Source organism: Molothrus ater, chromosome 8, assembly GCF_012460135.2.
Source record: "Molothrus ater isolate BHLD 08-10-18 breed brown headed cowbird chromosome 8, BPBGC_Mater_1.1, whole genome shotgun sequence".
NCBI lineage: Eukaryota > Metazoa > Chordata > Aves > Passeriformes > Icteridae > Molothrus > Molothrus ater.
In genome coordinates this window covers 30,331,941-30,345,392 of record NC_050485.2, presented here as the reverse complement: position 1 = coordinate 30,345,392, position 13,452 = coordinate 30,331,941, and the positions used below count along the sequence as shown (strand labels likewise).

General features: G+C 46.7%; 1 protein-coding gene across 1 annotated transcript; it reads left to right on the top strand.

Annotated features, from left to right (window-relative positions):
• The first annotated feature begins 6,357 nt into the window (after positions 1–6,357).
• On the top strand, positions 6,358–12,228 carry PRDX3 (peroxiredoxin 3). Its single transcript, XM_036385883.1, has 7 exons — positions 6,358–6,406; positions 6,482–6,557; positions 6,641–6,782; positions 7,503–7,638; positions 9,814–9,917; positions 10,657–10,822; positions 11,451–12,228. The coding sequence occupies exons 1-7, from the start codon at positions 6,371–6,373 to the stop codon at positions 11,499–11,501; spliced, it is 711 nt and encodes a 236-aa protein (XP_036241776.1). The 5' UTR covers positions 6,358–6,370; the 3' UTR covers positions 11,502–12,228.
• The last annotated feature ends 1,224 nt before the right edge of the window (positions 12,229–13,452 follow it).

Below are 13,452 nucleotides of genomic sequence, written 5' to 3'. Positions count from 1 at the left end.
TGGAAACCAGAGCCTTAGCACAGAGATGAGGCTCCTAAGGAGCATCTGCCCTGCTTGTTGTTTGAACTCTTCTGTGCAAGCACTGATGTAAACAGACCAGATTATGCTCAGTTCTAAGTGCACTTCACATCCCTGCCCAGCCTCCCACTAATGATCATCATAAGGACAATGCAAACACCACAACAAGGCTGATGGTTGGTGGAAGACAGAACTTTTATTATACAGAATGTTTTTAATGCTACAAGCAACTCCTCTGTCCAGAGGACAAATGAAGGCATGTGTCAAAATGCCCACTTTGTGAAGCACCACTCACTGCAGCAGCACTGGGATATTGCTGTTTCTGCTGCACCTCAGGATGAGACTGATCAGTGGGGTTTACCTTCATGGGAGACTCCACAGGGAGCACGGGCTGTATTTTTATAGAGGTGCCTGAATGAAGAGGGCAGATCTTGAAGAGCTCAAGTATGAGTTGCACTGGAGATCAGCACGTGCACCCAACAGCTGTACTGCTCCTCTTATCTCATATCTGTATGTACCTCCAGATATGTGGAGTCACCCACAGTGCTGCCCTGGGGGACAAAAGCATGACTCCAGCATGCTGATGTTGCCCTGTATAGTTTCAAATATTTAATTCTTGAAAGGGCAAAGCTATTTAGCAAAAGAGTTACGACAGATCTGTCAGGAGTTTGGAAATCCCACGGAGCTACCTAGTGTTCGTGAGCGGCGCAGCTCCCGCAGGCTCCTCCATCGTGGCAACGGGAGGCACGCTCAGCAAGCTCCTGCAGGAGCAGGGACAGCCAGGCAGCAGGAGTGTGCTGGGACACAGGGGTAATTCCAGCTCCTGCAGGAGCAGGGACAGCCAGGCAGCAGGAGTGTGCTGGGACACAGGGGTTATTCCAGCTCCTGCAGGAGCAGGGACAGCCAGGCAGCACTGAGTGTGCTGGGACACAGGGGTTATTCCAGCTCCTACGGGAGCAGGGACAGCCAGGCAGCAGGAGTGTGCTGGGACACAGGGGTAATTCCAGCTCCTGCAGGAGCAGGGACAGCCAGGCAGCAGGAGTGTGCTGGGACACAGGGGTTATGCCAGCTCCTGCAGGAGCAGGGACAGCCAGGCAGCAGGAGTGTGCTGGGACACAGGGGTTATTCCAGCTCCTGCAGGAGCAGGGACAGCCAGGCAGCAGGAGTGTGCTGGGACACAGGGGTTATTCCAGCTCCTGCAGGAGCAGGGACAGCCAGGCAGCAGGAGTGTGCTGGGACACAGGGGTTATTCCAGCTCCTGCAGGAGCAGGGACAGCCAGGCAGCAGGAGTGTGCTGGGACACAGGGGTAATTCCAGCTCCTGCATGGCTCTGTGTTGAAGTGGACCAGAGGCAGCCACATAAATGTGGCTGAGTGCAGGGAGTGGGATAGCTGAGCTCTGCTAGCAGGCTGCTGAGGGTCTACAATAATGTGTGTGTCTGACTTACACACCTATGTGGAGAGCAGCGATTCTGCCTCTGTGCCTCTTGGGAAGACCAATGGAGGGGTTTTTTTTTCAATATTCTTATGTTAACTAACAAAGTCCCTCTTGTTTCTAATAAATCTGACTCACTGTGGTGCACTAGGACATGGAAGGAGGTGTGTTCACTAGCACTCACTAGCACTACTTTGAAAAGCAAGATCAAGGTGATTAGTCTGAAGCTCCACATTAGTCCTTACTGCATCTCTCTTTTCTACTGCATTGCTAAAGCCTGATTAAACCCTGTATATGACACAGGCCTAAGATGGATGGCCCCTTTCGTGGATGTGGCCCCCATGTGTTTCCCCTGCACAGAAAGTCCATCAGTTGGCTTTTGCAAAACCCACTGCAGCATTTGGACTCTTACCTCATGACTGCTTCACAGCTGTCAGTAGCTTCATTCCCATGTCACCTGGAACAACTGGTTCACAAAACCAACAAAGAAAATTAGAAAGAGGTAGATTTATTCATATCCATTTTCTCTTGTGGTGACACAGTCCTTTAACTTCAAGCTATGTCTGCACATTATTTAATGGAACAGTCTGTGAGTGAGGGAGAACGGGAGACCTGTAAATCTGTTCCACTGCATATCTGACTCTATTCACTCTTGTAAAATGGTGCTGAAATACGTGGACTCAAAGACAGGGTGGCAGGGAAGGAATGCAGGGAAGGAATACACATCTCTTTTGCTGGCCTGAATATCCTGATTCAACACTTGAAGGAGAAAAAGGAAAATTTAGTCTGAATCATATGCAGAATCAACCAGTACTGGAAGGAAAAAAATAAAAAAAGAGAGGCTACCCCAAAAAAATTCATATTCTGAAAAATGTGCTTTCTAAGGTGCTATAAAAATGTGCTTTAAAATTTCCATCTGAAGTCATTCAGGAGAGGCTCCTAAAAACCTAAAAGTGCTGAACATCAGGGTGAAGCAGGGCTGGCAGCCATCTTTCCTTTATGGGAAAAGCGAGGTTTGTAAATGAAACGCCAACACTGAGCGAGCCCCAAATGCATCAGTGTAATAGGAAGAGGGAAGCAGCGAGGCTCAGTGTGATATTCTGAGCCACTCAAGGATGACTCATCGGCAGGGTGGGCTCGCACAGCTCCAGCCAAACACAGCGGCAACACACCCAGTTTGATCCTGGCTCCAGAGAAACCGCTCGGCCTCAGCACGGCCGCCTCCACAGCCAAGGGTAAGACCCCCGGTGCAGCAGATGTCAGAAAGGCTTTTACCTGTACTTATCACCTGGAAACATACCCTAACAGCAGCTATCTCCTAAATCCATGTTCCAACAGTTAATTCGTGCAGTAAAGCCCATTCATGATTAGCCCTAAGCTGGATTGTGCTTGGGATTGCTTCTGAAACTTATTGCTACGAACGGGCAAATTCTTTCTCCTCCTGCTGAGCTTGGGTATCAGCAGGTGGGAGCACACAGGCCTGTGAGAGCATTTGCAGGCAGCTGGAAGATTTTCCAGCGCCCCTGTGTGCAAGGACAGAGGCTGCCATCTACCAACAGTCACAGGGTGATGCATCGTGCTGCCTAAGCCAAACTTTTTGCTTTGGTTTAGATAAAAATGTTTATGCCTCTGTTTTGTTTTTTTTTTTCCAATTTCCCAGCTTCTTTTTCAGTTATCTATTTCCTCAAGGTAGAGGACAAATGACTGTTACAGCATGTGAGCACATGGAATAACATAACCTTCTAGAAATTGAGCAGATTTTATTTTTAAACAAGCAGACATATGTATCCCATACTCTGCACAGAATTTCCCATTCAGTGATCCACAGCAGCAGTTCTGATTTGGGATTTGCTTATCCTTTTCATCAAGTTTAGAGAGAAACAGCTACTTTTCCCCTAAAATTTTCTTGTGTGAACAATGATCTTTCAAGGAGCTCTTTAAAATCTAACACTTACAAAACAATAATGGAAACAACACACAAGCATTATCTGTATTTTTAATCAACTGATATTGTAGTTTTTCACCAGAAAGACATAGTTAACTATTCCCAGATAGGAAAAGAGAGGCACAAAATGGGAGCAGGCAGATAAGGATCCTAATCAAAAAGAACATTCACTTCTCCCATTATCTATTCAAGTGCCTTATGGACTACTCTGCACCTCGTATAGCAACTTCTCCTTAAAGCCTGTTGAAATCCCTGGAGAGTCTTTCAGCAACTTCACATGTCAATTTGAATCACACTTAAAGACAGCAAAGGACACAACCAACAAGATTTGGAAAAAGATGTGTAAATGGTATCACTCGGTAGATTGATTTTGAGCTTTGGATGTCAATAAGAACCAGGTTTAGCAGCTGCTCGAGCCTGTGCCAGAGCCAGAGCTGAGGAAAAAGGAAAAACTTTTATCAGGTGCACTTTGGCAGTGACAAGGTCCATCTTCAGATTGCAGGGATGCTCATTTTGCAAAAGCAAAATGGAAAATACTCCTCATTAAATGGCAGTAGTTCAAGCTTTTGCACAGAAGTCTGAGAAGCTGAATTACGCTGCCTCCATAACAAAGCATGAGCAATATTTCCCCACCTGCAAGCCAAGAGTTTAAACAAAGAGTTTTAAACAAATATAACTTTCCGGGGATGGAGGAAGGGCATTGGTTTAGAATACATCAACTTAGAAGTTTTGTGAATAATCATCTGTGGATGAGACAGCCATCCTCAGGAAATCCGAGCAACAGCCCTTTTCTGGCTGCCACAGTGCAGCTGCCACACCTGAGGGAAAGGAACCCAGCCACCCCTGGGCACACAGTTTGCTGCTCAGCCCCGGGGCACTCCTCTGGGCAAACACATCTCTGTGTCTGAGGGCATGTGCCAGGTTTCAGACATGAATGCAGTCATGCCATCCTGCACTGCTCTGAAAAGCATCAGCCCAGGTAATGGCTGATGGGTTTGCTGCTCTCCACCTACAACTCCTCAGGTGTCCCAGGCTCAGCTTCACTGCTCACTGCTCTGCTTGCAGCCCTCAGCAGCAGCACAAAGCCCTCCCACACCTCTAACCTGGTCACAACCTCCACAATCACTCCTTCCCTCTCCTAATCCAAGGCTGTAGGATGGGGCACAGTTCACCAACACTCTACCTGACATACTTTCTAATGTACAAATTGGTTACTCACTTCCACTTTCATGTTTTGAGTAGATAACATTATCTGGCTGCTCTGCTGGGAATTACTTTCTTTTTGAGAAGATTTTCATAGCCATGTTTCCATCTCTCATTGGCTACATCTGGATTAATAAATTCAAGGTGCCAGTGACTGAAATTTGCCTTGATGTTAAATATTCAGAAAGGTCTCAGCATACTTTTGGACAGCACCAACTAATATTGCCCCAAACAATTCCCAGGCATAGTAGGGAGTTAATACCAGCTAGTTATCAAACCTAACAGGCAGATTGAACACAATCCTCCCACTTTTGAAGGCTCAGAGGTTCACTGTTACAGAGGTGACTGGACCATGCAGATGGATCAGTACCAGGAACAAGTTCAGAAGTGTAGATTTAGCATACATTGAGCTCATCCCAGGGGTAGCTGCCATTTCTCTGGCTGCCTTTGGCTTTGCCCCCCAATGCTGATGGCTGAGCTTATCCAGAGCCAGACTTTTCTCCAGTCCACAAGGCCCACCCTTTCTAAAATGTTGTGGATATTAATAAATATATGAAACTAGAAGTTACTGAAACCCAGAAGGGAAACTGAGTTCAGCTTGGTTTAAGTGTTTAGATGAATACACACAAAGAATGAAGCTAGGAGCTGCAAAGATGGTAAAGGGCCTTGAGAGGATGCTGAATGAGGAGCAGCTGAGGGCACCTGGTCTGTTCAGCCTGGAGAAGAAGAGACTGAGGGACAACACATTGCAGTCTACAACTTCTTTGTGAGAGGAAGAGGAGGGGCAGACACTGATCTCTGCTCTGTGGTGATCAGTGACAAGGACCCAAGGGAATGGCCTGAAGTTGAGCCAGGAGAGATTTAGGTTGTATATTGAAAAACCATCAGGTTTTAGAAAAAACAGAGGATGATTGGGTGCTGGAACAAGCTCCCCAGGGAAGTGGGCACAGCACCAAGCCTGACAGAATTCAAGGTGTTTAAACAACACTCTCAGGCACATGGTGTGACCCTGGGGGTATCCTGGGCAGGACCAGGAGATGGACTTTGATGACCCTTGTGTACTCCTTCCTACTGAGTATATTCTGTGATTCTGTAACTGTAATCCAAGTGAGTTCAACAACGTCAGAGCCAGTTGTAAGTGTGTATGTGGAAGGTTTCTGAGCACAAGCCGGGCTGTATCAGTGGGCACAGCGCTCAGGACACTGGTGAGGCTGCACCTCGAGTGCTGTGCCCAGTTCTAGAAGGACATTGAGGGGCTGGAGCAGGTCCAGAGAAGGGAATGGAGCTGGAGAAGGGTCTGGAGCACAAGTCCTGTGAGGAGCAGGGGTGGGAGCTGGGGGTGTTCAGCCTGGAGGAGGCTCAGGGCCAACCTGACCACTCTCCACAACTCCCTGACAGGGATCGGGCTCTGCTCCCAAGCAATAAATGGCAAGACAAGAGGACATGGCCTCAACCTGTGCATGGGGAGGTTTTTGTTGGACATTAGGAAGAACTGCTTCACAGAAAGGGTGGTAAGACATTGGAATGGGCTGCCCAGGGAGGTGGTGGAGTCACGGTCCCTGAAGGTCTTCCAGGACAGACTGGACGCGACCCTCCGTGCCATGGTCTGGCTGATCCGGTGGTGCTCGACCATAGGTCGGACTCCATGGTCCGAGCAGCCTTTCCCAACCGCATCGATTCCGCGATTCCCGTGCGTCCCTCACCGGCCGCTCCGGGGTTCCCGCCCCCGGCGCTCCGCCCCGCTCCGCCCCGCTCCGCCCGCCGCTCGACATGGCCGCCGCGCTGGGGAGGCTGCTCCGCGCCGCGGTGAGTGAGGGCCCGCCCGCCCGCCGGCCTGCCCGCCCGGCCCCGCCGCCGCCCTGACCCTCCCTGTCCCCGCAGGTGCCCCTGGCTGCCGCCGCCGGGAGGAGAGCGACGGCTCGGCCCCCGGCCTGCGCCCGCCGCCCCTTCAGCCTCGGTAAGTGCGGGAGGGCGGCCGGGGAAGGCGCCCCGGGAGCGCCCCCGGGCCCGGCCCGCAGCTCTGCGTTCTCCCCTCCGCAGGCTCCTCGCGGTTCGCCGTGGCCGTGACCCAGCACGCCCCGGCCTTCAAGGGAACGGCCGTCGTCAACGGAGAGTTCAAGGAGCTGAGCCTAGATGATTTCAAGGGGAAATACCTGGTTCTCTTCTTCTACCCCCTGGACTTGTGAGTGCGGGTTTCTCCCTTTCCCGATGGGCCTTCTGAAGGTCCTGCTGAAGGTCATCACAGGCGCTGCAGGTCGTCCTGGGTTTGTTCGATTTGAGCCAGTCTTGCGGGGCAGATGTGCCTGTTTCTAGGGCGTGAGTGATAAGATTGGGGGCACACGGCCATTGTGTGTTAAAGCAGTGGAGAGGGTGGCTGGAGAGCATCTTCTAGCTGCAGGGCCTGCATCAGGAGCTGGCTGTGGTTCCTGTTACACTCAGATCCCGGGGGTGAGGACATTGCCTTGCATTTTGGGACTGCCTTGGAGACTGTCCTTGAAGAAGCAAGGCCAGCAGAACTGCAGCTAACAGCTTTAGAGCAAAACATGATAGGATGGGGGTCAGTCTGCTTGGAAGACTTGAATTGCCGAGAGTATCTTGGTGCATGTGGGCCCATGAGAAGGGTTTAACCTGCAGATCGTTCTGCTATAGTTTCCAAAAACTCTCTGTCCAGAGAGTCTCTAGCAGAGGCAGCTTCTCCATCTTTGTAAGGAATCTGTCTAGAACTTGGAGATGGAGATGGTGTGCCAGCTGTGCGGCTGTGACTGTTGGTTTGAGACTGAAACTAATTTTGAGCAGGAAACATTGCTAAAATTATCAGTCTAAAGAAAATGCCTAGAAACAGGCATGAGTCTTCTCTAGAGAAGATGGCAGAATTATTACAGCCTGATCTATCTTCCCACAGCACCTTTGTCTGCCCCACAGAAATTGTGGCCTTCAGCAACAAAGCAAAAGAATTTCGTGATGTGAACTGTGAAGTGGTGGCAGTTTCAGTGGACTCTCATTTTACTCATCTGGCATGGATAAACACACCACGAAGGGTAGGAATTGAGTATCTTTTTGGGGCTTTCTCTTTTAGTTTGGTTTCTTTTCACAAGAGCTACAGAGAAGAGGAGTTGAATAAATAATTGTGCCAACTCTGATTTTTAATAGATTTCCTAAAGTTGTATGCCATCAACTTCTGCATTTGATGACATAATTCTGACCTCTGTCTTTGTTTTCTTTTTTGTAATTATCTGGCTTGGGTTTTTAACTTGTTTTGCTGTGATGATAGCTTTGTTGATAGCATACCTCAAAAGACAAATGCTCAGTTTACATGTCACTGTCCCAAAGTGTGTGTGGCAGCTGATAATGCACAGAAACTATCACAGAAAAGGAGCAGCAGCTGTTCATCCGTTACTGTTAACAATTACCCAACGGTGGTGGCTTCAGGTTGGAAGCAGAGGAACCACCATTTTATTAGAGAACTTGTATCATTAATTCTCACTTGATGAAAGAGTTCCACTCTTGCAGTACAAGGGGAGGTTTTTGACTTTCTTTAGGGAAAGAAAGTGATAAAGACAGCCTTTTACTGGAGAGGAGCCTCTTTCAGAGATAAAAAACACCTGCTTTTGATGACATAAAGCATCCCCCTGGTTTAGGTAGTTGTAGAGGACCACAGGTGTCCCAGGAAGGTGCAGAAGCACCTGTGCCATCAGTCCCAGCCTGCGTGGACAGCAGTGTGCAGTTGTGCTGCAGGCTGGGTGCCTCCTGGCCTGGCACCACTGGGACATGCAGGGGAGGGAGGAGAGTTTGCTGCATTTAATACACCTTGGCTGAGCCTGTCAAGAGTATTTCTTTTCTGCATGCTTTGTTCAAAGCTCAGCAATGTGACTGTGGCCTGAGTTCCCAGCGTTATCCCAAAGGTGTTCAGGGTATGCCAGTCGTGCATAGTGTTTTACAGATGCACAGAGTGTTGGAAGGGACCCACAAGGATCATCAGGCCCAGCTCAAAACACCCTGCACAGGGTGGAAAGAATTCCATGGTGGCACAGGCAGGAAACTGACACCCAGAGAAGCTGAAGCCTTGGTTTCTCTGACATCTGTGCTCACAGCTCTGTGCAGGGAACTCTGTTGCAGACAAGTGTTTGCAGGATCTGGGTCTGTGGCTGAGATTACACAGTGAATCACTGATGATGCCAAGAATAGCAAAGCTAACAAACTCCAGCCTTGTTTCAAGGTTAGAGAGCTTATCTCTCTTGCAGTCTCAGTCTGTGGCAAAACGAAAGAAATCTTATTTGACTCTTCAAATAGTATTTAAATTGAGTTGTGAGAGGCAAAACAAAAGTAACCATGTGCACTGAATAGAGCAGTAGAACTCTGACATACTTAGTGTGTGGGTAAGAGCATTGTGTTTGGAACCAGAATTGTTAAGGTTGCAAAAGACTTCTAGGATCATGAAGTCTCCTGATGGTGATGAGATTATGAACTCACTGCCACCACCATCACCATGTTCACCACTAATCATGACCCCAAGTGCCACATCCATGTTTTTTTTCCCATGTCCTGGGAAGTGTGTTCCAATGCCTGACAATCCTTCCTGTGAAGAAATTTTTGGTAATATTCAATATAAACGTCCCCTGGTGCAATTTGACATCATTTCCTTTTGTCCTGTCCCTTGTTACCTGGAGAAGAGGCTTACCCCCACCTGGCTACACCCACTTCTAAGTAGTTGTAGAGGTCACTCCTGACTCTCCTTTTCTCCAGGCTAAATATCCTCAGCTGTTCCTCATCAGATGAGTGCTCCAAAGTTTGTTTGTTCACAAGTTTGTTTCCCTTCCTTCCCCACCATGTTCATCCTGTTTAATTCTGAACACTTAAATATGCAGTAGAAATTTTTTATTCAGAGCTCCTGAATAAGATACAAAGGAAGTTTTTCTGGAAATGTATGGCTGTTGCCATTGGTAGCCTCTTACCACCGAAAACAGCAATTCTAAAATGCTCAGTGCAAAAGAAATTTTCACTTTCTAAAGAAATAAACTGTTCCTGACTACTTTAAAAAAAAAACAAACAAAAAAACCCAAGTAACACCACACATGCTTGGTTCCTTTCATGGAGCAGATGCAGTGATTGGGTTTTGTTGTTTCTATGCCCTCAAGAACATGGAATCCAGCACTCAGGAAGGATGATCCTATGGAGCTTTTTGTAACCAAGTGAAATCTTTCTCTGTTCTCTAGAGCGGTGGTTTGGGCAAAATGAATATTCCAGTTCTGTCAGATCTCACAAAAGAGATCTCCCGTTCTTACGGGGTGCTGCTGGAAGGACCTGGCATAGCACTGAGGTAAGGCTGGACTGCTGTGCTGGGACACAGCCCAGTGTAACCAACACAGGGCACACTGTCCCCTCCTGCAGGGAAATGGCACCAGGTGAAGACTGGGAGATGGCTTCTGCTGCAGGATGAGTGGATCCCACCCTAAGAAAAGGGCACCTGCTCATTTTGGCCATGAAGCTGAGAATGGCTCCAGGCCTCTCTGAAAATGTGTGAGGGAAAAGCTCTTCTGCTCTGAGAGAGGCTGAGAACTCCATGTCCCGAAGGAAAAGGAGCAGCATAGAAGGGCAGTGGATTGGGTAGCAATCTTCTGGAGACCTTCAGTTTCTGATCTCTTTGGATCAGGAACTTTTGGCACTTATTTTCTGAGAGATTAAGTTAATTAGTATGGTAAGATTGGGACTTTGGTTTTCACAAATGCTTGTATGCAACAGGATTTAATTTAGTAGCATAATTCACAAGCAGCTCTTCACTCAGCACCTACAGATTTGACCCAAAAGACATGGGCAGGATGTCAGCTTTCAGTTTTGAAGTACAGGTGGAACTCTCCCTTTGCTCTGAGTGGATTGAATAGTCTCCATAGATACTTAGTAATCTCACAGTACCACAGGAGATCACTTTGCTAACAAACAAGATACCAAATGCTGCAGTTCCCCTCCTAACTGATGCGTGTCACTGCTGAAATTGTACATCCAGTTCCTTGTGTTTGGCCTGGGAAATTGATTTGCTTGCCTGAACTGCTGCATTGCAGAGGTCTGTTCATCATTGACCCAAACGGGGTCATCAAGCACCTGAGTGTCAATGACCTGCCCGTGGGGCGCAGCGTGGACGAGACCCTGCGCCTGGTCAAGGCCTTCCAGTTCGTGGAGACACACGGCGAGGTGTGCCCGGCCGACTGGACTCCAAACTCCCCCACGGTGAGTGCCTGCTCAGGGACAAATAAATCCTCCTAAAGACAGCCACTGGTGCTTGGCTGCAGGGCTGGGATCCACTCAGCTCTGAGGTGCTTCACTGCACCTGTTGTCAAAGCTTGGGCCAGTTTAGTCTGTTTGTCTGGTAGTAATTGTGGGATTTCTGTGAAGAAATTTTCCTTGCAGTGAAAGCAAGGAAAGGAGATGTAAATTGTGTTCAGAACTCCAAACTTGACTTGGACTCTCCATTAACTGAGTTGTATTTTTTTACTTACTTAATGCGTTGTAATTTAACAGGAAAACGTGGTTTATATGTTAGCTGAGTTCAGATTTTTTACTCACTTCATGCATTGTAATCTAACAGGAAAAATGTGGTTTATATGTTAGCTGAGTTCAGATTTTTTTACTTACTTAATTACTTACTTTCTTTTTACTTCAAGAGGAAAAATGTGGTTTATACTTAAAATTTTCAAGTACGACTTGTACATGATCTAGGCTTTTGTCTTTTAACCAATCAATAAAGAGATCACTGTTTTTATAAACTATGCATGTATTTTCTTGGATAAAGTATCAAATCTGTGGGTTTTTTATCATACCTGTTCCAAGTAATAACCTAATTTTCTTTTCTTGACAGATCAAACCAAGCCCAGAAGGTTCCAAAGAATATTTTGAAAAAGTGCATTAATAAACACTCAAATATGTGGACAAAATTCTTTAGTTTTATCTACTGAAGACATTAGGAAAACAGCTGTGATTGTAAAAATTAATAATAAAAATAAAAGCTGTCATTTTCTCATGTTTAAGAAGAAATTAAATGCTAAAATATTTACTGACTCCTTTGTCTTGCTTTAAAAATGGTAAAACTGAGGCTTTCCCCCCTGCCTTCTGCAACTTCAGTTTCATGAATTTCTGTGACCATTAATCATCTTCCTGAATGTGATGAGTACTCAAGTTACAGTTGCCTTCCATTGGCTTTTCCCTTTATCTAGTTTTGGACCAGAAAATTTCCTGCGTTTCATTTTCTCACACAACGTAAAAGTCCGTTAAAAAAGAGAAAATACAAGGATAGAATTTTGATATATGGTTTGTATTAAATGATTGTTGCAGAGGAAGAGATAAATGTAACAAGTAAAAATAATTTTAAAATCATTGGGTTTGTGTGTAAATGCACTAAAACGTGGAAAGAATGTAAATGTGTGCCATTTAAAACAAGTGCAGCTTCTCAGGAGCACTAACAAGCATGAACTTTAATTTTGTTTGGGAGATGGTAAAAAACCTTGAACCCCCACAGTGCACTTATTAGAGCTTAATGGCAAAGTTTCTTTCACTTGAATTTGCTTGACTCTTGTACTGCTTGAAACTGATGTAGCATCTCTCTAGCCATAATAAAATAATCTTAACGTGGCCTAGCAGCAGGTGTGGTGCTTTGCTTTTCTTTCCCTTTCCCCAAAGCCCTGTTTCTCTGTTTGGAAGGAACTGGATGTGTTCCGACAGCAGCTCACAGGTGCCATGGGGAGCAGCCCATGGAGGCACAGTCCTGAGGGGCTGCACAGATCAATACAACACTCTGCGTGTTTCTGTTTTTCATCTGTCCCTCTGAGCAAAGAAGTACAAGGTGGCTGAGCCCTGACTTAGCTTTATAACGGGGATCAATGCTCCACGGTAACAAACATGAAAAAATGCGACTGAAGCGTTGCCCGTGCTGATGCTCCAGGTCCCACTAGCTGCAAATCTTTTCAGTCCCGGTGTTTGGGTTTTTTGTGAAGTGTAACCGTGGGTTTTTCCCGGTTAACCCGGTCTTTGCCGCACCAAAGTGGCCGGGTTGTGCCTGCAGGGTCCCGACCCTCACCGGGCGCGGCCTTGTCCTCCCGCCGCCATCCCGCGAGGGGTCTCCGCGAGGGTTCCCCGCCGCTCGGCCCTGCTCGCCCGGGGAAGCCGCTGGAAGGGAAAAGCCTGAGGGGCCTTGCCTTGCCTTGCCTTGCCTGCCCGGTGTGAAAAAGGCGTATTTTATGATTGGCTTTTCGCAAATATTAAAATGAATATTATATGTGTTGTGCTTAGAAAGTAATGCTGTATTAATTCTCTTAAGTAGTGTGTTAAATATAGTTTTAGGTTATAATAAAATGTTAAAAGAGAAATTAGGCTATGTAGGATACTTTTTTTTTTTTTAAAGAAAGGACTCACAGTGAGACAGCAGCCACAGGACACCTGAATCTTTCAGAGGAAGAGAATTTATTGCCCATTATCAGCAGAAATGAACTTCTTCCCACCTCGCGCAGCCAGGATGACGCCGGTTAGGATTCAGAGGAAGAAGCTGACACTGACCAGACAGAATCCTATGTTTGAATGGAATTTATGCATCATGTATGAGGCGTATGAATATGCAACAGGCTATTGTTTTTAAGGGTTAATCCTTCGTTAATGTGTGTCCTTTTTCGGGCTTATGCTGGCCAGAAAAAGGTATCTGGACATCTGTAACTCTTTGTTTCTATTTTCTTATATTGTCCTAATTCAAATTGTCCAAATTATTATTACTCTAATTGTATTACTATTTTTATAACCATTTTATTCCTATTAAACTTTTAAAATTTTAAAAACAAGTGGTTGGCGTTTTTCACACCGGGAAGCCGCTGGAA

What these genes read in the sequence shown, in the direction of transcription:
- PRDX3 (XM_036385883.1), top strand. Translation starts at nt 6,371, where the DNA reads ATGGCCGCCGCGCTGGGGAGGCTGCTCCGCGCCGCG. An exon ending in GGACCTGGCATAGCACTGAG is followed by an intron (nt 9,918 to 10,656) that starts GTAAGGCTGGAC and finishes GCTGCATTGCAG; the next exon opens with AGGTCTGTTCATCATTGACC. An exon ending in GGACTCCAAACTCCCCCACG is followed by an intron (nt 10,823 to 11,450) that starts GTGAGTGCCTGC and finishes TTTTCTTGACAG; the next exon opens with ATCAAACCAAGCCCAGAAGG.